The sequence below is a fragment of the Artemia franciscana genome, chromosome 8 (assembly GCF_032884065.1).
Source record: "Artemia franciscana chromosome 8, ASM3288406v1, whole genome shotgun sequence".
NCBI classification, from domain to species: domain Eukaryota; kingdom Metazoa; phylum Arthropoda; class Branchiopoda; order Anostraca; family Artemiidae; genus Artemia; species Artemia franciscana.
The window spans coordinates 48,408,458-48,435,451 of record NC_088870.1 but is presented as its reverse complement, the minus strand read 5'-3'; the positions used below and the strand labels follow the sequence as shown (position 1 = coordinate 48,435,451).

The 26,994-nt window shown below is 33.4% G+C and overlaps 1 protein-coding gene across 1 annotated transcript in view; it reads right to left on the bottom strand.

Annotated features, from left to right (window-relative positions):
* Positions 1-474: 474 nt before the first annotated feature.
* The window catches only part of LOC136030513 (uncharacterized), a 90,303-nt gene continuing 63,783 nt past the window's right edge, over positions 475-26,994 (bottom strand). Inside the window, exons 10-13 of the mRNA XM_065709540.1 lie at positions 17,311-17,435; positions 12,772-12,886; positions 8,673-8,854; positions 475-4,660 (exon numbers count right to left, since the gene is read on the bottom strand). Of these exons, the coding sequence (XP_065565612.1) occupies positions 4,544-4,660; positions 8,673-8,854; positions 12,772-12,886; positions 17,311-17,435 (539 nt within the window). The 3' untranslated portion in view covers positions 475-4,543. The remainder of the gene's footprint in view (positions 4,661-8,672; positions 8,855-12,771; positions 12,887-17,310; positions 17,436-26,994) is intronic.

Sequence of the window (26,994 nt, the reverse complement as noted above, 5' to 3'; positions counted from 1 at the left end):
TGGGAATGAAATAAATGAAATTTTTATTTTTCAAATAAAAACAAAGACCGACATTAAAACAAAATTAAAGCATTATCGAATCTATGAAAAGGCCTACCGCCATCCCTCCAGACCCCTGCCCCCCCGCATTTTTAGCAAAGGTTTGACAAGCGCTTTTCAGGAAGCTTTTTAGATTATAACAATATAGCCAGTTTGTAATTGCAAGAATTCAATTTACTGATTGTCTTTTAATCATTCATCATGAAAACCACTTTTTTTTTCAAAGCAAACTTATCTAAAAGCACCTTTTCACTCTCGAAGCGTTCTAGAAAAAAAGTTTAAATAAAAATACCCAAAAACCCTTTTTTCATGCTGAGCTTTATCTCTCACCGGTTGAATGAGTGGATCGCTTTCACCTCCTTAACAATGTCACGAAACAGACACAAGGGACAACTTTTTTATGCATAAACTAGGAACACGACAAAAACAGAAAAATTTATACAAAAGAATTTACTTCAATTATAAAAAATACAAATCACAATGCATAGCAAAACATTATAATGGACAAAACTATCCAGTAATCCATCCAGACTAACAACAGATGAGGGAAGTGGATTCCCTTGAAGGCCAGCTTCTGATAATGCGGCCTGGATTATTCCTTATTTAACGCAATGCATATATAAGACAGATTATATGCACTCAAAGACTATGATCAACTTATAAGAGTGGGAACTGGTGCTAATGTCGACCGAAAGAATTGCCATCCTAGCATTCGGCGTTTCTTGGCCTTTTTCTCAAGCTTTGGCATTGTGTTTTTTCTTTTGCTTTGTTTCATAAACTGAGGTCAGACACTTATTAATACAATAACTTTGCCAATTACACTGACTTCCCTTATTATTACACAAAAAGGCCGAAAAACAACAAACGTTAGATGGCACCTGTGATTTGTTTTGTTAACACTAGCGCCAGTTTCTACTATTACAATTTAACTCTTTGTTATGCACTAATAAACAGTAAAATTTAAAATCTATGAAACACTAGAAGCAAAGTTGGAGCCCAGGAAGGGTAAACTTATTTGGCTCTGGGGTAATACAAAATGTGCTAAGTTATAAGATATAAACTTTATATGATTAGTAAAAAACAGTAGAATGGCTTTCGTGCTTTTCTACTAGTAATAACCACGTGTTGTTTGAACAGGAAAGAATTTTCAAAATATTTACACCGCTGAAAGAACAATTATGGTATAAAAGGCTTCATTTTTCTCCTACTTCTATAAGCAAGAAAAGAAGAATTACCAGGTTCCGGGGTATCAAATGGAAAACGGAAATAAGGATTGAACCAACTTGGTCCAAAGATTCAGATAACAAGGCTTGTGATTCAGACAAAACAAATTAAAAATGACACCTTTAAATCAAATAACAACATTTATTCCCAAAACGTTTCTCAAGAAATGCATATAGCTTCTTACGATCATTAATTGAGGACATGACATTTACATCAAGATACAAGCACCACTTACAATTTTGGGTGGATCATAGGCATGTGCATGGGGGGGGGCAACTTAGGGCTAATGTGGATATTTCAGCCAGAAACAATATATTAATACCGCATAAATACTTAATGTACAAAAACTTAACTTTTACAAAGGTTTTCAAAGCTGTTTACAAATTTATACAATTATGAAATTATCCGTAACTAAGACATTCTAATGATCACAGTCGAAAACTACATCAATCTAGAAGAAAGAAAAAAACATCCGTGACTAAGAAAACTTGCCAGAGCTAGAGTACAAACGGCGTCAAAATAAAATATTTTGCTCCCCCTGTCCCGTCTTAGGTCAGTTCGTACCTCAAAACCGCGATTTTTCTTTACATTATTTCAAAATTATGGTCTATGACAATACCTTTTTTCGTCAGTGTTGCCGTTTTTGTACACTTTTTCGTCCATTAAAATTCATACACGGATATTCTGTTGCTCCCCTAATAACCATACCTTCCAGGGAAAGTTAAACCTATTTATGCTGTTGGGTGTCATATATGTTAGGGAATTTTTTACCCATGTTTCCTTTTTTTTTAATTTACCGCCTACTACTACCAAAAATTAAATAACCACATATACCCTACTGTTATTTATTCAGATATAACTGGTTGGGTAAGGTGCCCTTAACCAACCCAAACACCTAGATTTCATTTTCGCCTCCTAGTACTACATGCAGAACCATCCAAGTCTAAGTTTTGGAACTAGAGGCTTCTGAATTATATTATTCAGCGTTAATGACAAGCTGATTTTTGCTGATTAAGCTGAGTCCGTTAGACGTTGACTTCGAAGAATTTAGGATTGACACAGGACCGTTAATTTGCATGGAATGACAGGCAAAAAAGCGTCTAAAGTCAAAATTGGGCGATTCTGCAATGAGTGTCAGGCAAGGCGATTGATTCTATTGATAAACTTGGACAATTGCACTAAATAAAAGTTAATTTAAGTTAAACATTAATAAAAGCTAAACCTATGAAGGCCAGATTTTCTTAAATATTCAGCGTTTCCCTGTTTAAAATTAGCAAAATATTTTAAACCACCACAATGAGGCATTATAAACATATGCGACCAGCTTTTGTTCTATCATGACACTGAAAAAATTTGGTTACGTCTAAAACACACCTTTTTTCAAATTTCCAGTTTTTCCTCACACAGGAGTTTTATATTGTTTAAAAGAATTAACATCAAATTCAGTGCTTGTACGTTATTTTTGCGTCAGAGGTACAGATTGTTGAAGTCAGGCCCTGTCCTGAGATGCTGATTTGTCCTGAGATGTCCTGAGATGCTCATTAAATCAGCATCTAGTAAATCAGCAACTAGTTATAATCATTTTTCCTAATCAGACACGTATTGAACGGAAAGGGCCCGATGATTTAGGTATAAGTACCAAATTTTCTGTAACTTTAATAAACATTCCGATATTTTTGTATGATACATTTAGTTTTTGTTCTTTCTTAATTTTGTTTACCTTTACAATGAACAGTTTCACCTAACTTATTAACTTTCTCTAATTAGCTTAAAAGCTAATTAGATGCTGATTTAAGAATTTTAAACAAACCCGTAAAACAAAGGGACCACATCCAATTTTACAGAAAATCAATCATAATGAAAAACTGTTAAAGGATCAAAAATTACAGTTATGACAAACAAGCTTTTATTTATAAATTAGGACTTACATAATGAACAATAGAATAATGATAACATTTAATGAATAAAAATATTATAATGAGAAAAATAATGAAGTCTCCAGATATCAAGATTCGGGAAGAAGGCATCCTCCAACTTAGGTTGGAACCCAAGGAACCCACCCAAGGAACATTTTAGCTCTGAGCCCACTTCAAAACCCACAGGTGTAATTATTACAAATTTTGATGTCTTTGCATATGAGGTTGAAAAGGGGTTCAACCATCTTCTCGCAAACGAAAGTATTAAGCAGTACTTGAAATCTTTTTTTTTCAATTTTAATAAAACTATTTCACTCTATCATTTTGAAATTTTTTTTTGAAAATTATTTTCTAGTTCTATTTTAAACTCAGTCATTCATCGGTTTTCTGGCAGGTTTTCAGACATTAACACTAAACGTAGACAATATGGGGCTAAAATATACACATTATGTTAAAGTATTTGACAACTCTTGTTTTGAACTTGGTTTAATTGAAGGAATACAGACCATTAGATTTAACTAATTAATGCAGCACTGATTACTGGCCTCAAAAGGTTCCCGTTTCGGGTCACTTCATTTTGAACAACTTAATTTATCAATGACTCATTTTACAATTTATTAATTTACCATTTCGAGTTATTTCGCCGTTTTTCGTATGAGTAACAGGAAATACTAGCTCTTTAATTCCTGCACCGTCAGATATGACTGAGGTGTATTATCTGATTCCGTCTATTTTCGTTGTCAAATTAATCCAGACGTTAAAAAAAATTGTCAAAAATGACAGATGTGTCACACATCTGTGTCTCAACTGTGTCACAGCTGCTCCTTTTTTCTTAACACTATCATCATGACTCAATAAGCAAGCTTCCCTATTTCAAGGTTCAACTTTGAGAAATTCTAGTAGGAATATAAAAAAGAATACATATAGCAAATAATAACAACTTTTATAGATGTTGCTATAGATCCCAAGATCTCAAGATTTTGGGATCTTGCATGATATCTATTTCTGTTGCAACGGTCGCTAAATATTTATTTCTGACAAATATATCGATAAAGTGACCTAGGATTCTTAGGCAAAAATTTTACCAGGAACGACCATCACTTCTAGTCATCCCTCATCACGCAAGAATATTTGAACAACCAATAAATTTCAGCAAAAGTGTGAAACACTATTCCGTTTTTTACACCCCTTCTTCCAACTTGTCTAAAATTCAAGATTCAGCTTATAATTTTCATTTTTTTTTTTTTTTTTTTAGCTAAAACAAAACTAGCCATAATAATATCACATTTTTCGAATTCACCAGATATTACTCTTATTAAAAACAAAAATTAAAAACAAGAAGGCTTTTAAGAATTTCTTCATTTTTATCGTCTCCACAACATTATTTTGCTATCTGCTTTTCTGGACAAAAATAGCCGAAGAACATCAAATTTTGGAGCAAGTTGATCTTTCAAACTCGTAACATCTGTGTTGTTTAATTTCTGAAAGAAAAATCAATAAATAGCTCCAATGGAGGTATCTATCATGTACCAACACTGAAAACATTCAACGCACATTTGGATGAAAAATATGAAAATATCTGGCAAAAAAGGTTGTGCTGAGGGGGGCACTATTAAAAAGGGCACTAGCCATTTCAATTTGCAATCGAATGAGCCCTTTTCAATATTTGTTATATATATATATGTAGTTATTATATATTTGTACATTAGGGGAATGGGGGGGGAGCATAGCTTATATTAAATAGAGTAATGGTTAGTTTACATATTTAATATATGCTATGCTTTCATATTTAATATATGCTATCTGAGCGTGTCGGAATAGCCGACCCACTCATCGCTGGGACAAATCGTTATTTTCAATTTGGAAAGTCATTTAACCCAAACCCATCTTCATTGTATGCTACAATAACTTAAAATGACTTTCATTGCCATTTTTATCGTAATTACTGAATTATTGAATTATGTCTATTGTTTTTAGTTTTGTTCGTGTAGTTGAGTTTAATTCTTGAATTTTATGGGGGGGGGTTCATCTTTTTTTGCTTCATTTACAACCTTTTGTATGTTTTATAATAATTATTAATAAAATAATAATAATAAACTTATAATTGAAAAGGTAATGAAATATCCACAAATAAGACACGCAAAAGTTTTTTAGAATACTCCGATATCATTCTTGTCTTTATCCTTCTCTAAAGGAAACATTATGATGACAAAATTCTTACTTTATAATACTAAGAAAATCTATTTTATACAGATATTCTGGGCTTCCACCTTTATTTATAGTCTCTCCACTATATTCTCGTTTTATTTTTAAAATCATTGTTTCTTTCTTTGCCTGAACTCTTATTTAACTATTTACATATTGAAATCTGTGTCTTCACATTTCTGCAGATTACAAAACAAAAATTTGGTTGTTATAGCGTTTTTTTGTTGATTTATTTTTTTGGCTATATAAATTATTCAAATCCTTTTGTTTTCTTTCTGCTATTTTTGAAAGCTTTCTGTTAATATAAAAACAGCTAATTTTTTTACTTTTCCGTTTCCTTCGCTTTAGTTTTTGATTTTTCAAATGGTATAAAAACCTCAAAAGGTTTCGAGTTTTTTTTTTATTCTTTATTTCTAATGATGTGAAAACAGCCAAGGTTTTTAACTTTTTTTTTTCTAATGATATAAAAACTAATTTTTTTTCTAACAGTATAAAAGCTGCAAATATTTTAGTTTCTTTCTCCAGCTGTTCTTTTTTTTGTTTCTTTTTTTTACTAAAACTGCAAAAGGTTTCAAATTAGATATGAATTTCCAGTCTTCCAGTCCAGTCTTACCTGTTCAGCAAACAGTATTTTAAAAAAGTGATACCCTCTTCCGTCCGGCAAATAAATGTTCCATCTTATTAAGACCTGTTCAACAAACAGTATTTTAAAACCGTGAAACCCTCTTCCGTCCGACAAATAAATGTTCCGTCTTATTAAGACATGTTCAGCAAACAGTATTTTAAAACCGTAATACCCTCTTCCGTCTGACAAATAAATGTCCCGTCTTATTGAGACCTTTTCAACAAACAGTATTTTAAAACCGTGATACCCTCTTCCGTCCGACAAACAAATGCGTTATTCAGGAGTTGCTTCATGGTTCAATTCATTTCAAAAGTCATGAAAGTCACTGGAAAGAGGGACAGCAGAGGAGGGGGGAGAATATAGATAAATGATACATGGTATTTTCAATATAAATCAATAAAGACTAAAAATATAAATTCAATTAAAAACACAGGATTTTTTGTGACTTGAGCAAGAGGTTATGTCACTTTATACGTACTTATCAGAGTGACATGAGAATCGAGGAATAAAGCGAATATGTGAATCTTTGAAATATGGAGGTTACAAAGTCAGAGATAAGTCACGGAACACTATAATATTTTTTTTTTAAGGGAAATCACGGGGTGATTTTAAAAAGACTTCAATTAAACAACTTTATAGCCGATAGAAAAGTTTTAGTAAAATGTATTGAGGTTCTAAGAGTTCAAGGTGCAAGAATAGGTTTAGAAATTAATGTTAAGAAGACTTTTTCACTTAGACTGTTAATGAATGGGGTTGAAAAGATGATGTTAGGTAAAGTTAAAACTGATCAAGCGGATACCATCACTAACCTGGGTAGTTTAATTAATAGAGATGGTGGATGCAGTGATATGTAAAAAGTAGAATAATCATGGCTCATTTTTTTTTCTTTTTTTCGAAGAAAAATGTTTGGAAAAATAGAAAGATGAAAGCCATAGTCATGATAGACAGGACATGGCATATAGAAACCCTTGGTCATGATAGTGGTCAGGTATGACTGTGAATTGTGGATGCTTCGAAAGCCTTTGAAAGATTTGATAAATGTTTTTAAGAGGAATTGTCCAAAATTAGTTTTGGGTGCTCGTGCGACTGGTCATATTTCAAAGAGTAAGCTGCGTAAAAAAATTGGCTCAATCCCACTTTCAAGTGCTGTAACAAAAGAAAGGTTAAGACGGCCAGGGCATCTCTTACAGAAGAAAGATGACAGGGGGCCAAAGAGTATCAGTAACATATAAGATAGAAAACTGGGGCTAGAGCCAGCAAAAAACCTCGCCGCCATCTGGCTTGGTATTTTTTCAAGCTTTCCAATGGTTTTTATGTAAGAAATTGAGATCAGACGCGTGTTACAACACTAGTCTTGCCAACTGCAAATTAAATTAATTATTCTTATCATTACACGGAAAGAAAAATGCCAAGTGTGGACAAACGTTGTATGGCGTTAAGGTGGACGGCACCAGTTACCACTCTAGTAAGTTTTCCATACTCTTTGATTTTGGCCATCAATTGGGAGTCAAGTGAAAAGTAAGTGCCTCTCAATTGTGGTAAGGAGATGTAATCGTAAAGGATTGAAAGCAAATTGAACGACACGGGAGGGGTAAAGAATGAAGCTTTGAAAAGATTGGGTAGGAACACGAGCGCGCACATCTGTTAACTGGTGCTGCAGAGTCGATAATACTAGTAGTAGTCTTGTCATTTGATTATTCATTCAGTTTAGAGTATAAGTTGTCAGCCCATTTTTTCCTAAACTTCTCTTTTTTTCGTTATTAATTTGTGATAATTCTAGCAGATGTCTTTAAATCTCATTTATTGAGTTCAAAGTTCGTGGGAATGTTATCCAAGTAATTAAGTTTAGCTGTTACAAATTCAATTCAATTTAATCCAGTAATTTTTTATTCCAATCAAGCAACTATAAGATATATAGCACAAAAGAAACCATAAACAAAGCAAAAAGATGAAATTAAAAAAAATAAACTACGAAAAAATAAAATACAGAGAAAATAGTCTAGCCTGAATCACGGCTCATACAGACAATGAAAGGCTTAAAAGAGGGGAAAATAATGCGTAAACAAGCTAATTATCTGATAGCATAAGCTGCATACGTAACAAACAGCAGTGTATAATTAAAACAAAATTTAGGGTTATATTGGCACAGGGACAATATTATCTTTAATTCATAACAAAGCACGGCAAAAAATACATTAAAAACATTTTTTTTTAATCTTGTTTCAACAAGTAGGACTTAAGATCTGTTTTTTATTTGTAGGTTTAGCAAGGAACTAAAGCTTTAGAATCTCCAGTATAAAAAAAGGACAGAAGAGATTGAGAGAGAATGACAAAAAGGAGGAGGGAGTGCAAAAAAGGGAGAGTGAAGTGGGAAAAAGAGGGGGAAGAGGGAGAGGAGAAAAGAAAGTGAAAGCGAAACAGAAAGAGAGTGAGGAATTTGGAAAGTGAGACAGAGAAAGAGAAAAATGGGAGACAGGGCAGAAAAGAAAGGAGGGAGAGAGGGACAAAATTCTTTGAGTAACAAGATTTTTACAAGTACTTTCTTTCTTTTTGTTTAATCTTCAAAAAGAAGAAATGACCTTTTACGACAGTTTTAAGGAGAAAAATAATATCAGCGTATGACGAATGTGACACCACCATTATCAATAGAAGTAATTACTTACCAGATTTGTGATAAACACATAAGTAGCTGATTTGTGGGACGAAACAATTTGATGTATTTCTGACTTCAAATCACGGACCTTTACCAGAGGAGCTTCCAAAGAATCCTGAACTTTTTTAATGATTATTTGAGACAATAGCTTAAGGCGATCGTTGTCTATAAGCTTCTCCATATACCTCGTTTCTAGAAGAAAAGGAGGAATCATATTCATGTTCAAAGAGCATGGGAAAATTAGGGAGACAAAAAAAAAACAAAAAAACAATTATTCTAGTGCAAAAAAAAAAACATTCATTTTTCTATTTTCGCTTTGTTTGAAAGAATAGCAAGATAAGTCTGGAAACTAAGATAAGAATACTGGAAGCCGTGGTAGTGACCATGGTCAGCTATGGTTGCGAAACAATGGCACTTCGAAAGGCTGTGAAGGATTTGTCACATGTCTTCCAAAGGTACTGTGTAAAGGAGGCCCTAGACGATCAATCAGCTTTTGTCAATCGATTGGCTCGAGCATGATTGACCGTCTAGGAGCCTGATTGACGCTTGAGTCAAGCGTTGACGGCGATTGATAGAAAGTTTGAATGAATCAATCATTTTGATAGAAAGCAGTTAGCTTTGACCGAGATTGAAGGGCTGATTGAAGGGTTGACTGGAGATTGATCGAAGCACATGTCAATGGATTGATGGAAACCTTTGATCAAAATGATTCACCGTCTAGGGCCTCCTTATAGACTGTCTTAAATACTCGTTTGACTGGTCATATATAACAAAAACTATACAAAAATGTAATTGTATCTGAGGTCATAATGGAAGAAAGATATGTTGCTGGGCCACATAAAACGTGGGTGGGCCGCGTTTTACGAAAGAATATTGCCAAAGTGATTTATTATCTGGTCCAACCAACTGGGACCAGACAAAAACTAGGTACTTCCCCCGAAATGGGTTGGGAAAAGTTCATGAGGAAGGACTTAAAGAAAACTGCAGGAGCTTCATGGGAGAGGGGTGAAGAGTGAGGCTTTGAATAGATCGTAGTGAAAGAAAGGTGTGAATGAACTAAAATTAAGAATGCAGTGCCAGTTCTATTTTGAATACACTACCAGTTCTTCTATCCTACTAAATTCACCTTAAAGTGTCAAGACCAGTTTCCCATATTCTTTGGTCAAGTTGACCAAAGTTGGTCAATCGTAGTAAGGTCATTATTTTCTATTGTACTTAATACTATATCCTATTATCATAATGTTTCGAAAAGCTCATTCTATGAGTTTAATATAAGGTCATTATTCCCTATAGTACTTGATACTATATCCTATTATAATGTTTCGAAAAGCTAAGATTTTTTTGGGTAAGTCTATTTCCAAGGTAAGGTCATTATTTCCTATTGTACTTAATACTATATCCTATTATTATAATGTTTCGAAAAGCTCATTCTATGAGTTTAATATAAGGTCATTATTCCCTATTGTACTTGGTACTATATCCTATTACAATGTTTCGAAAAGCTAAGATTTTTTTTGGTAAGTCTATTTCCAAGGTAAGGTAATTATTTCCTATTGCACCATTTTTTACAATACTATATCCTAATATTATACTATTTCAAAAAGCTAAGTTTTTTTTGGGTAAGTCTATTTCCAAGGTAAGGTAATTATTTCCTATTGCACCATTTTTTACAATACTATATCCTAATATTATACTATTTCAAAAAGCTAAGTTTTTTTGGGTAAGTCTATTTCCAAGGTAAGGTCATTATTTCCTATTGCACCATTTTTTACAATACTATATCCTAATATTATACTATTTCGAAAAGCTAAGTTATTTTTGGGTAAGTCTATTTCCAAGGTAAGGTAATTATTTCCTATTGCACCATTTTTTTACAATACTATATCCTAATATTATACTATTTCAAAAAGCTAAGTTTTTTTGGGTAAGTCTATTTCCAAGGTAAGGTCATTATTTCCTATTGTACTATTTTTTACAATACTATATGCTATTACTATACTATTTCGAAAAGCTAAGTTATTTTTGGGTAAGTCTTATTATTTCGAAGTTAGTAATTACGTAAGTCTACCTTGTTTTGTCTCATGGAAGGAGGATTGAATTGAAGCTTCCAGAACAGAATTTATAACGGTGGTGGCCAGGTGCCATCAAATAAGGAGGGTAACGCAGCGTTCACAATACAGGCTTAATTTCTATGCTGAGTGGTTAAATTACGTTGTTAATTATGTATAAATATTTTATGTTAATTATAACTTTTTACACTTAAACAAGTTCTTTCATACTAGTATTAAAAATTCGTAAAAGCATCAGATCATCAACTAGGATAATTATAATCACAATAAGCATACTATCCAAAATTAAATCGTCGTGATGAAAATACAGCGTGAAAGGCTTTTTAGGAAAAGTATAAGAATATATTCCAAATTTTTTAACTACTTCTTCAGAAATTTCATTTTGCTGACTTTGTATTAAGCAGAACATAACAGCAACACAATAGAATCACTGAATGAGCGATTAATAAATTTTGAAGACAAGTTAATAAACTTAGCTTCAACGCTTGATCAGAGCTTGAACCTCCATCTCAGTTTCATACTTTAATTTTTGAATAGTTAGCTTGCGATGATCCTGACGATTTTAGACGATGGATCCTACTGGTTTAATGGATTTCTACGTAAACATGGATGAAAGGACTTGTTGAAGTTTTAAAGGTTATACTTAACATAACGTAACTAAGCCGTTAGGACAGAAAACTATGTACGCAGTGTGAATGCCTTTGTAGGCTAGTGTGAAGGACCTATGACGTTGTGTGAAAGCACCATCGTTTTAATAGTGTCACATAACAAATCTGTTTAAATTTTGATGTGGTATGTCTGTTTGATATGATTTTTTTTTTAATACTGGTCTTAAAACAAAATAAATTTTCCTTAAAAAAAGAAAGAAAAAAAAGCAGGTTTATTGGCTCGTAGCTACGTCTTCTTTATATATGCATAGAAGACTGTGTGAGTCTTAGTGAGACAGTTAGTAAGACAGCTTTGTGAGGTTACTCAAATAAGGTTGTTTGAGTACTTCTCCAAGTTCTAGATCTTGGAAGCAGTTCCTCAGTCCTTCCTGTGCAAAATCGATGGTTCTTGAGTCAGTTACTGAGCCGGTTTGTTCAATTCCTTGGGGTACTTCTGGATGAAAACCTATCTTTCAAGCGGCATATTCAGTCAATGAGATTAAAGCTTTCTCTATGCCATGAAATTATTCGGAAGCTAAAGCGAGTCTTTCCTTTCTCTATCCTTCGTCTATTATACTTCTCTCTTATATACCCTTATTTATGTTACTGCTTGTCATTGTGGATGTCTACATTTCCATCTTTACTTACACCTTTACAGAATCTCCAACTGAAATCAGCGAAAGTCCTGCAGTCTACCACCCATATTTCTGTTGAACTTCTGAAGATTAAAGATATTCATACATTACACCTCTCTTTCATTGCATTTCAATATTTCCGTGGAGACCTTCCATCAAGTTTTTCCGGCCTTCTTGAGATTGTTAGAAATGTTAGTCCTTATGAAACTAGGATCCATGATGATGTGCTAGTGCCATCCACCCCTGCAGTGCGCTCGGACTTCGATGTGATGGTTGCTGTCGGACGTGCAACAGGTATTCCATTCCTGTTGGGATTCGATGGTCCTGTACCATACGCTCCTTCAACAAACAGTTGAAGAATGTTTTAATTAAAAAAAAATTAAATTATAATACTGATCAGTTATTTATATTGTTTAATTATTTAGTAATTTCTTTATTTAATTATTTAGATTGAATTTAATTATTTAGATTTGGGTGGTGCGAGTGTTGGGTCCTCGATGTATATTTTTTTTCTTATTACTTTTTTTTAAGTAGGTGGTGCGGAGACCGGTTGTACTCGGGTGAGGATTGGGGAGTAGAATCTAAACATATTTTAAGTGTGAATGTATTTAATAGTTATTTATATTTTTTTTTCCATAATAACGGGTCATTGAGCCCTTTTGGGATATTTTTGTTTATAAATGGATGGATATTGATAATAAAAGGAACTTGAACTTGAACTTTCAGCATAAACTAAGTCCAATTACAATTCAACTTACGTATCATCTTTTTGTCCAAAATACAGATGGCATGCCGCCATTCACCTTTCCTGACAAGACCCAACGCCAATTCAATCAGAATATCATGTGGCTCGATGCTTGGATGAATTGGAGACTGAAAATAAAATGAATTTACAAAATGAACAACTTATTGAAGTACAAGTATTTGTAGTAAATCCAAAGACATTGAGTTATAAAACAAATTATTGCGCTGTTTTTACCCTTTCAAATAAAAAAGAAGGAAAATATGTTTACTGTTGAACTGAGCAAACACAATTTTGGAATCAAAAAGTTGAAGTTCGAAGAATTTTATAAGTCATAAATTCAACCGATTTATTAATGATCAACTTAATGTACGGTATAATTAAAAATGTAAATATACTGAACCAAACCAAACCGTTAGTAACCATAGTATATTGGTTACTTTTCTCCCCTTTTTGTCTACAACAGTCAACCAGTTTGGCAGGCTGAAGGTTCCTATATTTTTATTGCCTCCCTCTGTTCAGTACACTTACTTTGGTCGACTGTTCTTATTAAAGCAAAAACGATTTTGGTATCAATAGCTTGAAATTCGAAGCATTTCGCAAAGAGATAAAGTCAAATCAATTTATCACCACTTTTAATTTTTGGGTCGTAATTTTAGCAGGATAGGGTTAAAAGCTTGTAGGGCCCATAGACTAATCGAGTTTCAGCACAGCCTTAGACAGAGAAAAATTCATCAAACCATCAAATTGAGATACCATACCTAATAGTAGATCCTAATAGTAGTCCTAATAGCCCATACCTAATAGTAGTCCTAATAGCCCATACCTAATAGTAGATCCTAATAACCCATACTTAATAGTAGATCTTAATAGCCCATACCTAACAGTAAATCCTAATAGCTCATACCTAATAATAGATCGTAATATCCCATACCTAATAGTAGATCTCAATAGGCCATACCTAATAGTAGATCCTAATAGCCATACCTAATAGTAGATCTTAATAGCCAATACCTATTAGTAGATCCAAATAAGTAAAACTGAATACATCCTTACATACTGCAGCAGACTGATGTAAAGAAAAAGGACAATGCAACATAAACGGATTTAATATAAGTGGGCGAGTTACAACCTTCCCCCCCCCTCCCCATGCCACATTAGGCTATACCAAAAACAGAATTTGAGGGCCTGAAATTGTAGTTTTGAAGAATAAAATATAAGACTACTAAAAAAATGACCTTATTTTTTTTCTTCTAAAAAACGAGTTTTTTTTTTAATAGTACAGAAGACTGCTAATCCATTCGTAAAATCTTTGCTATTGGTCAACAAAGATTGGTAAAAACGATTAAAGATAAAATTAATCATTCATTCTGATTAAGTTTTTCCCACGGAGCTCTACCTTCTCCTTTTGAATAGTTTGCAAAAACGTCCAGCACATTGAATTTGAGGGCCCCTAACCTCCAGACATTAGTAGTCTATAGAATAATAAAAATAAGGATCAATCAAATAAGCTCCTCAGTCACAAAAAATAGACAATTCAATTTTTTTTGTCATTTTCGGGTATATATTTTATGTCATTTAACCATTTGTTCTAATTGATCCAGTTCTTTGCATGGTGTATTACACCATGTACACCATTACATTATGGTGCTAACTTATAAAAGATCTAAAGCCGAATAGGCTTACCATAACAAAAGAAAGAAAGTGTGAGAAAACAACGGTCTATGGCCAGTAGTACTAAAAAGAAAAGAAATAATAACATGAATATTTTGCCTGTATTCTATGCGAAGAAAGGAAGAATTTAAGATAAAACTACATAAAAAATAGGAGGGAAATTTGAAACTAAAATAGAATAAAAAGGAAACACTCAGATCAAATACATAATCCCATGTTTTGTGCCATGGAACAGCAATTGTATATATTCGGTTTTACTGTTTCCTTCTTATACTTTGTTTTATTTAAAATTTTCCTCAATTTCTTTTTCCGGATTGTTTCTTTGTTGTTTTTTTTTTCTTCCCACTGGCCATAGACGCGTTTTTTTCTTGAAATTTCTTCCTTTCTTTCGTATTGAAACACTTTATAAATTTTAACTATTGCTTTAACAAGTTCTTTGAATGTTTAACTTTTTGTTTCTTATTTCGTCCTCTGACTTAAAGCCAAAAAAGGGGTAGGTGTTTCAAGGCTTTACAGTGAATCTTAGACAGAGGATAAATAAGGAAGAGTAAGAAAAAAACTGAACGATGACAAAGAACAGAAGAAGAAAATCTGAGGAAGAAAAAAGGAAAAAAGAAAATCTGACAAAGAAAAAAGAAAAAGAAAAACTGGAGAAGAAAAAAGAAAAAAGAAGACAAAAATGAAGAAGAAAAGAAGAAATAGAGAAGAAAAAAAGAGAATGCGATAGAATTTAAATTTGGAACTTAGCTCTCTGTATATATGACATAGTACCGAGATTGTCTCAATTGGCCAAAAACAGATTCAACAAGCTGAATTAGCATTCCAAGGAGGTTGACAATGGCAGTGAGTGACAATCAAAGAAAGACAGGGACAGTAAAATAGAATGGTAAACTTATTCGAGTTAGGCAAGTTAATAAGGGGAAAAAAGGGGTAAAGACTACTAGAGACAATAGAAGTATAACAATTTTAAGAATGTAAAGCACTGTTAGGAATGATATAATTAAGTGTTTAGAATTTCTAAAAGTACTTTCCAGAATGTTATAGTGTTTACCTCCTGAGTGGGCAAACCACTACACTAGTACCCTCAGAAGACTCTGTACATGAAAGGTCTGTAACCATCTAAATTTTCAAAAAAGAACTTATTTTTGGTTTTTGATATCTTTTCATTGGCTCTAATATTGAAAATGCAGTTTCTACCATTTCAGTAGGATTTAAAGCCTTATCAAAGGGCGTTTCCTAAATTCATGAAGAAGATTTGTAGATCTTTGAAACCTTACAAGTCAGGGTTGAGCAAAGGTATGAGGTTCAGAACTTCATAACTTCATGATTTTCTGTATTTCAGAATATTTTTGAGGCATTATTTGATAGCTTTAGTTCTTTAATGATGAAATCGATGTTCTTTAAGGGTTGGATTTCATCATATTTTATTCAGGTCTGCATTGTGTCGACTTCTGATTAAAGATGAGGGGAAGGATAATTGCTAGGGGAATAATCGATCCAACAAGAGAATGGGAACATTATTAGAGTTAGGGGAATTAATAAGGGAAAATAGGGGTAATGACTCCCAGAGACAATAAAAATATATGTCCCTGTGTCTCATTAGAGCAGTAGATCTGATTCTCAAGGTCTGACGTGCGTATAAGAGTGAATTGTATAAAAAGGCAGAAGAAAAAAGAAGTCAACTTAGAGAATGTAATAAGAAGACCAAAGGCAGAATAATAATATCAAAAGGCAAAAGAAAAAAGAAGACAACTTAGAGAATGTAATAAGAAAGCCAAAGGAAGAATAACAATATGAAAAGGCAGAAGAAAAAGAAGACAACTTAGAGAATGTAATAAGAAGATCAAATGTGAAAATTAGCTCTTGGAATATATTACTTAGTACCCGGATTGTCTCAATTGCCATAAAGATCTATTCTGCAAAATAAATTAGTATTTCTAACAGGCTGAAACTGACAGTCAAATGACAGACAGTAACAGAAACAAAGGTACATATTTCAAAGTTAATTGGGTAATTGACTTCATTAGCATTTCTGATTTCAAGAGTTATTTTAAGCCAAAATGTAGTTGACAAGGTAGGACTAGGTTAACTTGGATAATCAGGCAGGTTAATGAAGAATCAAACATAAAATCACGAAAAAAGGAAGAATACGAGGGCAATAAACAGCCAGTGAAAAAATTGCAAATGATGCAAATATTTTGGTCAAGACCTCCGCTTGACCGTCCTCAGTGCAGAATAAAACAGATAAAAATATTAAAAATCAAACCTTAAACAAAACAAAAATAGGATGACCCTTTCTGAGTAACGGTGAAGGGTAACTGGATAAAGACACAAGTCTAAATGGCATTTCTCAATTTAATCTTACGTAAAGCAGTCTTAAAGGCTAATCGCTTTCCAGATAGATTATTATCAAAGATTCTATTTGATTGCACGACATAATTTTGCAGATATATGTAAAAACGATCAGAATTAATAATTTCATCATAAATGGGACATTTATTTATTTATTTATTATTACGAATTTATTTATTTATTTATTATTCTTCGCGATTTTATGTTTGATCATGATTAGCCAATGTGGTCTCAGAAATTATTTAGGTTAATGAAGGACTAGTTAACTTCAAAGTTAGAAGCTCTACTGATGACAGAATTATATTTTCCTAACCTTTTCCTAAATTTAAAATACCTAAAAGGACAAGTACACAGCAATTTAGGACAAAACAATCTACACGCTAGACGGCAAAGATAATCCCTGTTTTCAACACTTGCGCCAGTTCCAACCCTTATAGGTATACCATACTCTTTAGTGACAGTAAAATCAAACTGACTCGCAAAAAAGGCGATCCACCTAAAAGCACTATCAACAGCAACAGCGACTTACCATGAGATCTGGTGAAAGATAAATGATTGTATGTTTCTTGAAAAGAAGACAGGTTTTCAACAATTCTTCGTATATTTTGTGACGGCACAATTCCAAGGTAAATGCCACACACAATTTTTGTATTCCTAGAAGAGGATTACTTTCTAAGAAATTAGCTTAGAAAATCCGAGGATCGGTACAAACGGAAAGAATAGGGAAGGAGAATAGCTGCCCAACATTCATATATTACAGAGAAAAACTTTCACAAAATAGTTGTATAAATAAATAATAACTCTTATACAATCTGTTACATATATTCGAATTTTCTTCCATAGGTGGGGATTGAAAATAAAATTTACCCAAACTGAAATTCCAATCAAAGATAAATATAATAAACATAAGATAAAGATGATAAAAGTAAATATGATAGTTAAGGCTTAGTGTAAAGGCCTGTTGGCAATGACATCCAGTTAGCACCAAAATTTAGCTAAGACCCAACCGACTAATAATAAGATTTGTCTGATTGGCTATTTCTCACAACTTCAGATAAAATTTTTTAACCATTTGTTCGTGTACTTGTATTGTTTTTCTTTACATATTGTTTATATAACTCTTTAATTAGCAATAGTTTAAAACCGTCTAAATTGAATTCCAGTGCTGGTTCTAACTAGGAACTGTTATTATTAAGAACTACTAATTCATAATACCAAAAATAGGAAAAGCTAAATCTTAGTCTTAAGAGCATAGGGTAATTTAAAAAAAAGTACCCAAATACTCCTAATGGACATTTTTGACAAAAGGGCATCATTCATCATCGGCTCAATCCGAAGAAAAATTTAAAAGTAAAACAAAAAGAACAATAAAATAAATATAACTAATATTTATTTTTAGGTTTTGCAATTATATTTAATATTTTGGAATGGAACTAATTTTTTCTTCGAAGACAAACAAAACCAATTGATCAGATACAATCTGATTACAGCACTATTAAATCTTGTTTCTTTTCCAGCTTTTGGAATTGTACTTTATTTTCAAAGAACCACATTAGTTTACTTTCAATTAACTAAGTTCTTGATTGACGTTCCGGTGATATTCTAGAAATAAATCACTACATGAACACAAAGATATACTGCTGCAATATTAAAAAACGCAAGAACGCAATATATATATATATATATATATATATATATATATATATATATATATATATATATATATATATATATATATATATATATATATATATATATATATATATATATTATATATATATATATATATATATATATATATATATATATATGAAGTAGCTTATGAGATATTTGACTATAAAACTAATACATATAAAGGAACTGATGATATTTCCATAAGCTTGTAGAAGTATGCAAAACTAACGCTTTACTGAAAATGCAAACTGCTTAAGAGTCAGAAAGGGCAATTTTGACAACTTTGCTAGTCCTAGAGTTAAACGGTCGTTTTATTTGTTGCTGGGTGGCCGCACACCCCCTAAAAAATTGTGCGCATCCCCAAGGGGTATGTGTACCACAGTTTGAGAGCCACTGCATTAGGGAAACGTGTTTTTCTTTGCTCGTTTTTCATTTTCTAGAGTACCTGAGTTCATTTCCTAGAGAAAACCTGAATAATAAATTTGGATATCTTTAGTTTTGTTTAGTCAGTGGAGGACACAGGGGGTTAAACCCACCCTCCTCCAATTTCTGGCGCCTTCATTCCATTTTTTTTTACTCTTTTTTTAGAATAAACTTGTCAATTTGATCAATTATTGGCACATTTGCCTCATTGCCTCCCCCCAAAATATTTTGCTCATTGGTACCCTTGTCACATTGGGCGTCTCTCAAGATTTTGCTCTAGATCCACCCCTGAATTAACTTGAGAGAATCCAGAGTGAGCAAGATAGAACTTATTTCTATATCAATTTATTTAAAAGAAACACAAAAAAAAAATTAAAAAAAAAACTTTAGATTCTCACATGGCTCTTTGGCCTGTGAGAGTGGGAGACTAAACATAACATACAATAATAGCACTAAAATCAAACAGAAGGAAAAGAAGAAGAAAAAAAGAAAGAAAAAAAGAAAAAGAAAAAAATAGTTAAACAGTAAAAACAAAAACTACCATGTCAATCGATATAAATGGATTAATCAAACTGAAAAGAAAAGGTAGAGGGAGGAGAAAGGAGTCAAGAACTTACTCTCTAAGCATAAGAGGTGTCGCTTAGCTCTTTTTAAATTGTCCACAAGAATGACATTGCCGGATTTTAACTGGTAGGGAATTCCATATGGAAGCAAAACATAAAACTGAATTAAAATATAATTTTATGGTTTGGTTTTACGAATGAAATTATCCGTGTCATTACTGAGAGAAAAAGGAACACGAGATTCCTTAGCAGTTCGGAATTTAAAGGATACAATTTTTTGAAGAAGTTGGGGAGGAGTCCATGAAAATACTTAAGAAAAAAACAAGAGGAAAGAAAGATGTATGTGGGTTTACCATCCAATAAATTCATGCTGAGCTGGCCTGTCACCTCAGACACTAATGATATATATTTTGAAAACAGGGATGGCAATAGTAGATACGATGGGATGGTAAAAGAAGATAGCCATACTGTTAGACAGTAGTACATATAAGGTGGAATGAAGAGTTAAAAAAGATCCTTGTTATTGAACCAGGAAAATAATGACGAAGATAGATTTTACGTTGGGTGGGGAACAATAATTTTTGCTTGCTATCAATTCCACCCTAGTCTATTAGTGCAGTGGTCCTCAAACTTATTTCGACACAGTGCCCCTTTTACCCACAAAAAATCTTAGGCACCCCTTCTCAGTTACCGGTACTAAGTAAACTATAGCTAAAAATATTAAACAAATCTTAAAGCCTTAAACTTCTAACTTGATTACCCATCATGTTGAAGTAAAAACAAAGTAACATTTTTAACAGATATTTTATTTAAAAACGAACACAGACGAAATTTAAAGAACAAAAAGCGCTTACTTTCAAAGAGATTAGTGAAAAGGATGAGCTTGTTTCTCTTTACACAGTTTATCGAAATTGGGTTCTAACTTAGTTAAATACAACGTTAAATCATCTTCAACATTTAATTTGTTTCTAGATTTACTTTTAAGATCGGTCAAACTTGAGAAACCCCTCAATAAGTGGTTGAAAACCCTACAAGAACTTTAACAGCAGTGCTTGACAGTTCTTTGTATTCCTTCCCAATAACGATCTCGAAATCTAAGAATGTAGCACAAGCAATCAAATATTTATTTTTCAGCGTGGGACCACATGAGACTTCACTGTGTTGCTCCTTTTGAAGGGTAGTCAGGTTAGTGTCCATAGTATCAGCATTGAAAGAGTCATATATCCGACTTCACTGTTTCTTCAAAGGTGGAAAGTAATGTCTTATCCAGATCTTCAATGCATTCAAATGCTGGCTCATTTGAGTCTTAAATTCAGTGAAATCAGATATGATTTTCTCATTATTTACATGTCAAAAATTGATTTTTCAGTGTGAGACCACATGAGACTTCAATGTGTTGCTCCTTTTGAAGGGTAGTCAGGTTAGTGTCCATAGTATCACTATTGAAGAAGTCATGTATCCGACTTCACTAGTTTCTTCAAAGGTAGAAAGTAATGACTTATCCAGATCTTCAATGCATTCAAATGCTGGGTCATTTGAGTCTTAAATTCAGTGAAATCGGATATGGTTTTCTCATTATTTACATGTCAAAAATTGATTTTTCAGTGTGAGACCACATGAGACTTCAATGAGTTTGTCCTTTTGAAGGATAGTCAGGTTAGTGTCCATAGTATCAGTATTGAAGAAGTCACGTATCCGACTTCACTGTTTCTTCAAAGGTAGAAAGTAGTGTCTTATCCAGATCTTGAATGCATTCAAATGCTGGCTCATTTGAGTCTTAAATTCAGTGAAATCAGATATGGTTTTCACATTATTTACATGTCAAAAATAGATTTTTCAGTGTGAGACCACATGAGACTTCAATGAGTTTGTCCTTTTGAAGGGTAGTCAAGTTAGTGTCCATAGTATCAGTATTGAAGAAGTCATGTATCCGACTTCACTAGTTTCTTCAAAGGTAGAAAGTAATGTCTTATCCAGATCTTCAATGCATTCAAATGCTGGCTCATTTGAGTCTTAAATTCAGTGAAATCGAATATGGTTTTCTCATTATTTACATGTCAAAAATAGATTTTTCAGTGTGAGACCACATGAGACTTCAATGAGTTTGTCCTTTTGAAGGGTAGTCAGGTTAGTGTCCATAGTATCAGTATTGAAGAAGTCATGTATCCGACTTCACTGTTTCTTCAAAGGTGGAAAGTACTGTCTTATCCAGATCTTCAATACATTCAAATGCTGGCTCATTTGAGTCTTAAATTCAGTGAAATCAGATATGATTTTCTCATTATTTACATGTCAAAAATTGATTTTTCAGTGTGAGACCACATGAGACTTCAATGTGTAGCTCCTTTTGAAGGGTAGTCAGGTTAGTGTCCATAGTATCACTATTGAAGAAGTCATGTATCCGACTTCACTAGTTTCTTCAAAGGTAGAAAGTAATGTCTTATCCAGATCTTCAATGCATTCAAATGCTGGCTCATTTGAGTCTTAAATTCAGAGAAATCGAATATGGTTTTCTCATTATTTACATGTCAAAAATTGATTTTTCAGTGTGAGACCACATGAGACTTCAATGAGTTTGTCCTTTTGAAGGGTAGTCAGGTTAGTGTCCATAGTATCAGTATTGAAGAAGTCACGTATCCGACTTCACTGTTTCTTCAAAGGTAGAAAGTAGTGTCTTATCCAGATCTTCAATGCATTCAAATGCTGGCTCATTTGAGTCTTAAATTCAGTGAAATCGGATATGGTTTTCTCATTATTTACATGTCAAAAATTGATTTTTCAGTGTGAGACCACATGAGACTTCAATGAGTTTGTCCTTTTGAAGGGTAGTCAGGTTAGTGTCCATAGTATCAGTATTGAAGAAGTCACGTATCCGACTTCACTGTTTCTTCAAAGGTAGAAAGTAGTGTCTTATCCAGATCTTCAATGCATTCAAATGCTGGCTCATTTGAGTCTTAAATTCAGTGAAATCGGATATGGTTTTCTCATTATTTACATGTCAAAAATTGATTTTTCAGTGTGAGACCACATGAGACTTCAATGAGTTTGTCCTTTTGAAGGGTAGTCAGGTTAGTGTCCATAGTATCAGTATTGAAGAAGTCACGTATCCGACTTCACTGTTTCTTCAAAGGTAGAAAGTAGTGTCTTATCCAGATCTTCAATGCATTCAAATGCTGGCTCATTTGAGTCTTAAATTCAGTGAAATCGGATATGGTTTTCTCATTATTTACATGTCAAAAATTGATTTTTCAGTGTGAGACCACATGAGACTTCAATGAGTTTGTCCTTTTGAAGGGTAGTCAGGTCAGTGTCCATAGTATCAGTATTGAAGAAGTCACGTATCCGACTTCACTGTTTCTTCAAAGGTAGAAAGTAGTGTCTTATCCAGATCTTCAATGCATTCAAATGCTGGCTCATTTGAGTCTTAGATTCAGTGAAATCGGATATGGTTTTCTCATTATTTACATGTCAAAAATTGATTTTTCAGTGTGAGACCACATGAGACTTCAATGAGTTTGTCCTTTTGAAGGGTAGTCAGGTTAGTGTCCATAGTATCAGTATTGAAGAAGTCACGTATCCGATTTCACTGTTTCTTCAAAGGTAGAAAGTAGTGTCTTATCCAGATCTTCAATGCATTCAAATGCTGGCTCATTTGAGTCTTAAATTCAGTGAAATCAGATATGGTTTTTTCATTATTTACATGTCAAAAATAGATTTTTCAGTGTGAGACCACATGAGACTTCAATGAGTTTGTCCTTTTGAAGGGTAGTCAGGTTAGTGTCCATAGTATCAGTATTGAAGAAGTCATGTATCCGACTTCACTGTTTCTTCAAAGGTGGAAAGTACTGTCTTATCCAGATCTTCAATGCATTCAAATTCTGGCTCATTTGAATCTTAAATTCAGTGAAATCAGATATGATTTTCTCATTATTTACATGTCAAAAATTGATTTTTCAGTGTGAGACCACATGAGACTTCAATGTGTTGCTCCTTTTGAAGGGTAGTCAGGTTAGTGTCCATAGTATCACTATTGAAGAAGTCATGTATCCGACTTCACTAGTTTCTTCAAAGGTAGAAAGTAATGACTTATCCAGACCTTCAATGCATTCAAATGCTGGCTCATTTGAGTCTTAAATTCAGTGAAATCGGATATGGTTTTCTCATTATTTACATGTCAAACAATTGATTTTTTAGTGTGAAACCACATGAGACTTCAATGAGTTTGTCCTTTTTGAAGGGTAGTCAGGTTAGTGTCCATAGTATCAGTATTGAAGAAGTCACGTATCCGACTTCACTGTTTCTTCAAAGGTAGAAAGTAGTGTCTTATCCAGATCTTCAATGCATTCAAATGCTGGCTCATTTGAGTCTTAAATTCAGTGAAATCAGATATGGTTTTCTCATTATTTACATGTCAAAAATAGATTTTTCAGTGTGAGACCACATGAGACTTCAATGAGTTTGTCCTTTTGAAGGGTAGTCAGGTTAGTATCCATAGTATCAGCATTGAAGGAGTCACATATCCAGGTTCACTGTTACTTCATAAGTGGAAAGTACTGTCTTATGTTGATCTTCAATGCATTCAAATGCTGGCTCATTTGAGTCTTAAATTCAGTGAAATCAGATATGGTTTTCTCATTATTTACATGTCAAAAATTGATTTTTCAGTGTGAGACCACATGAGACTTCAATGAGTTGCTCCTTTTGAAGGGTAGTCAGGTTAGTGTCCATAGTATCACTATTGAAGAAGTCATGTATCCGACTTCACTAGTTTCTTCAAAGGTAGAAAGTAATGTCTTATCCAGATCTTCAATGCATTCAAATGCTGGCTCATTTGAGTCTTAAATTCAGTGAAATCGAATATGGTTTTCTCATTATTTACATGTCAAAAATTGATTTTTCAGTGTGAGACCACATGAGACTTCAATGAGTTTGTCCTTTTGAAGGGTAGTCAGGTTAGTGTCCATAGTATCAGTATTGAAGAAGTCACGTATCCGACTTCACTGTTTCTTCAAAGGTAGAAAGTAGTGTCTTATCCAGATCTTCAATGCATTCAAATGCTGGCTCATTTGAGTCTTAAATTCAGTGAAATCGGATATGGTTTTCTCATTATTTACATGTCAAAAATTGATTTTTCAGTGTGAGACCACATGAGACTTCAATGAGTTTGTCCTTTTGAAGGGTAGTCAGGTTAGTGTCCATAGTATCAGTATTGAAGAAGTCACGTATCCGACTTCACTGTTTCTTCAAAGGTAGAAAGTAGTGTCTTATCCAGATCTTCAATGCATTCAAATGCTGGCTCATTTGAGTCTTAAATTCAGTGAAATCGGATATGGTTTTCTCATTATTTACATGTCAAAAATTGATTTTTCAGTGTGAGACCACATGAGACTTCAATGAGTTTGTCCTTTTGAAGGGTAGTCAGGTTAGTGTCCATAGTATCAGTATTGAAGAAGTCACGTATCCGACTTCACTGTTTCTTCAAAGGTAGAAAGTAGTGTCTTATCCAGATCTTCAATGCATTCAAATTCTGGCTCATTTGAGTCTTAAATTCAGTGAAATCGGATATGGTTTTCTCATTATTTACATGTCAAAAATTGATTTTTCAGTGTGAGACCACATGAGACTTCAATGAGTTTGTCCTTTTGAAGGGTAGTCAGGTCAGTGTCCATAGTATCAGTATTGAAGAAGTCACGTATCCGACTTCACTGTTTCTTCAAAGGTAGAAAGTAGTGTCTTATCCAGATCTTCAATGCATTCAAATGCTGGCTCATTTGAGTCTTAAATTCAGTGAAATCGGATATGGTTTTCTCATTATTTACATGTCAAAAATTGATTTTTCAGTGTGAGACCACATGAGACTTCAATGAGTTTGTCCTTTTGAAGGGTAGTCAGGTTAGTGTCCATAGTATCAGTATTGAAGAAGTCACGTATCCGATTTCACTGTTTCTTCAAAGGTAGAAAGTAGTGTCTTATCCAGATCTTCAATGCATTCAAATGCTGGCTCATTTGAGTCTTAAATTCAGTGAAATCAGATATGGTTTTCTCATTATTTACATGTCAAAAATAGATTTTTCAGTGTGAGACCACATGAGACTTCAATGAGTTGCTCCTTTTGAAGGGTAGTCAGGTTAGTCTCCATAGTATCAGTATTGAAGAAGTCATGTATCCGACTTCACTGTTTCTTCAAAGGTGGAAAGTACTGTCTTATCCAGATCTTCAATGCATTCAAATGCTGGCTCATTTGAATCTTAAATTCAGTGAAATCAGATATGATTTTCTCATTATTTACATGTCAAAAATTGATTTTTCAGTGTGAGACCACATGAGACTTCAATGTGTTGCTCCTTTTGAAGGGTAGTCAGGTTAGTGTCCATAGTATCACTATTGAAGAAGTCATGTATCCGACTTCACTAGTTTCTTCAAAGGTAGAAAGTAATGACTTATCCAGATCTTCAATGCATTCAAATGCTGGCTCATTTGAGTCTTAAATTCAGTGAAATCGGATATGGTTTTCTCATTATTTATATGTCAAAAATTGATTTTTCAGTGTGAGACCACATGAGACTTCAATGAGTTTGTCCTTTTGAAGGGTAGTCAGGTTAGTGTCCATAGTATCAGTATTGAAGAAGTCACGTATCCGACTTCACTGTTTCTTCAAAGGTAGAAAGTAGTGTCTTATCCAGATCTTCAATGCATTCAAATGCTGGCTCATTTGAGTCTTAAATTCAGTGAAATCGGATATGGTTTTCTCATTATTTACATGTCAAACAATTGATTTTTTAGTGTGAAACCACATGAGACTTCAATGAGTTGCTCCTTTTTGAAGGGTAGTCAGGTTAGTGTCCATAGTATCAGTATTGAAGAAGTCATGTATCCGACTTCACTGTTTCTTCAAAGGTGGAAAGTACTGTCTTATCCAGATCTTCAATGCATTCAAATGCTGGCTCATTTGAGTCTTAAATTCAGTGAAATCAGATATGATTTTCTCATTATTTACATGTCAAAAACTGATTTTTCAGTGTGAGACCACATGAGACTTCAATGTGTTGCTCCTTTTGAAGGGTAGTCAGGTTAGTGTCCATAGTATCACTATTGAAGAAGTCATGTATCCGACTTCACTAGTTTCTTCAAAGGTAGAAAGTAATGTCTTATCCAGATCTTCAATGCATTCAAATGCTGGCTCATTTGAGTCTTAAATTCAGTGAAATCGAATATGGTTTTCTCATTATTTACATGTCAAAAATTGATTTTTCAGTGTGAGACCACATGAGACTTCAATGAGTTTGTCTTTTTGAAGGGTAGTCAGGTTAGTGTCCATAGTATCAGTATTGAAGAAGTCACGTATCCGACTTCACTGTTTCTTCAAAGGTAGAAAGTAGTGTCTTATCCAGATCTTCAATGCATTCAAATGCTGGCTCATTTGAGTCTTAAATTCAGTGAAATCGGATATGGTTTTCTCATTATTTACATGTCAAAAATTGATTTTTCAGTGTGAGACCACATGAGACTTCAATGAGTTTGTCCTTTTGAAGGGTAGTCAGGTTAGTGTCCAT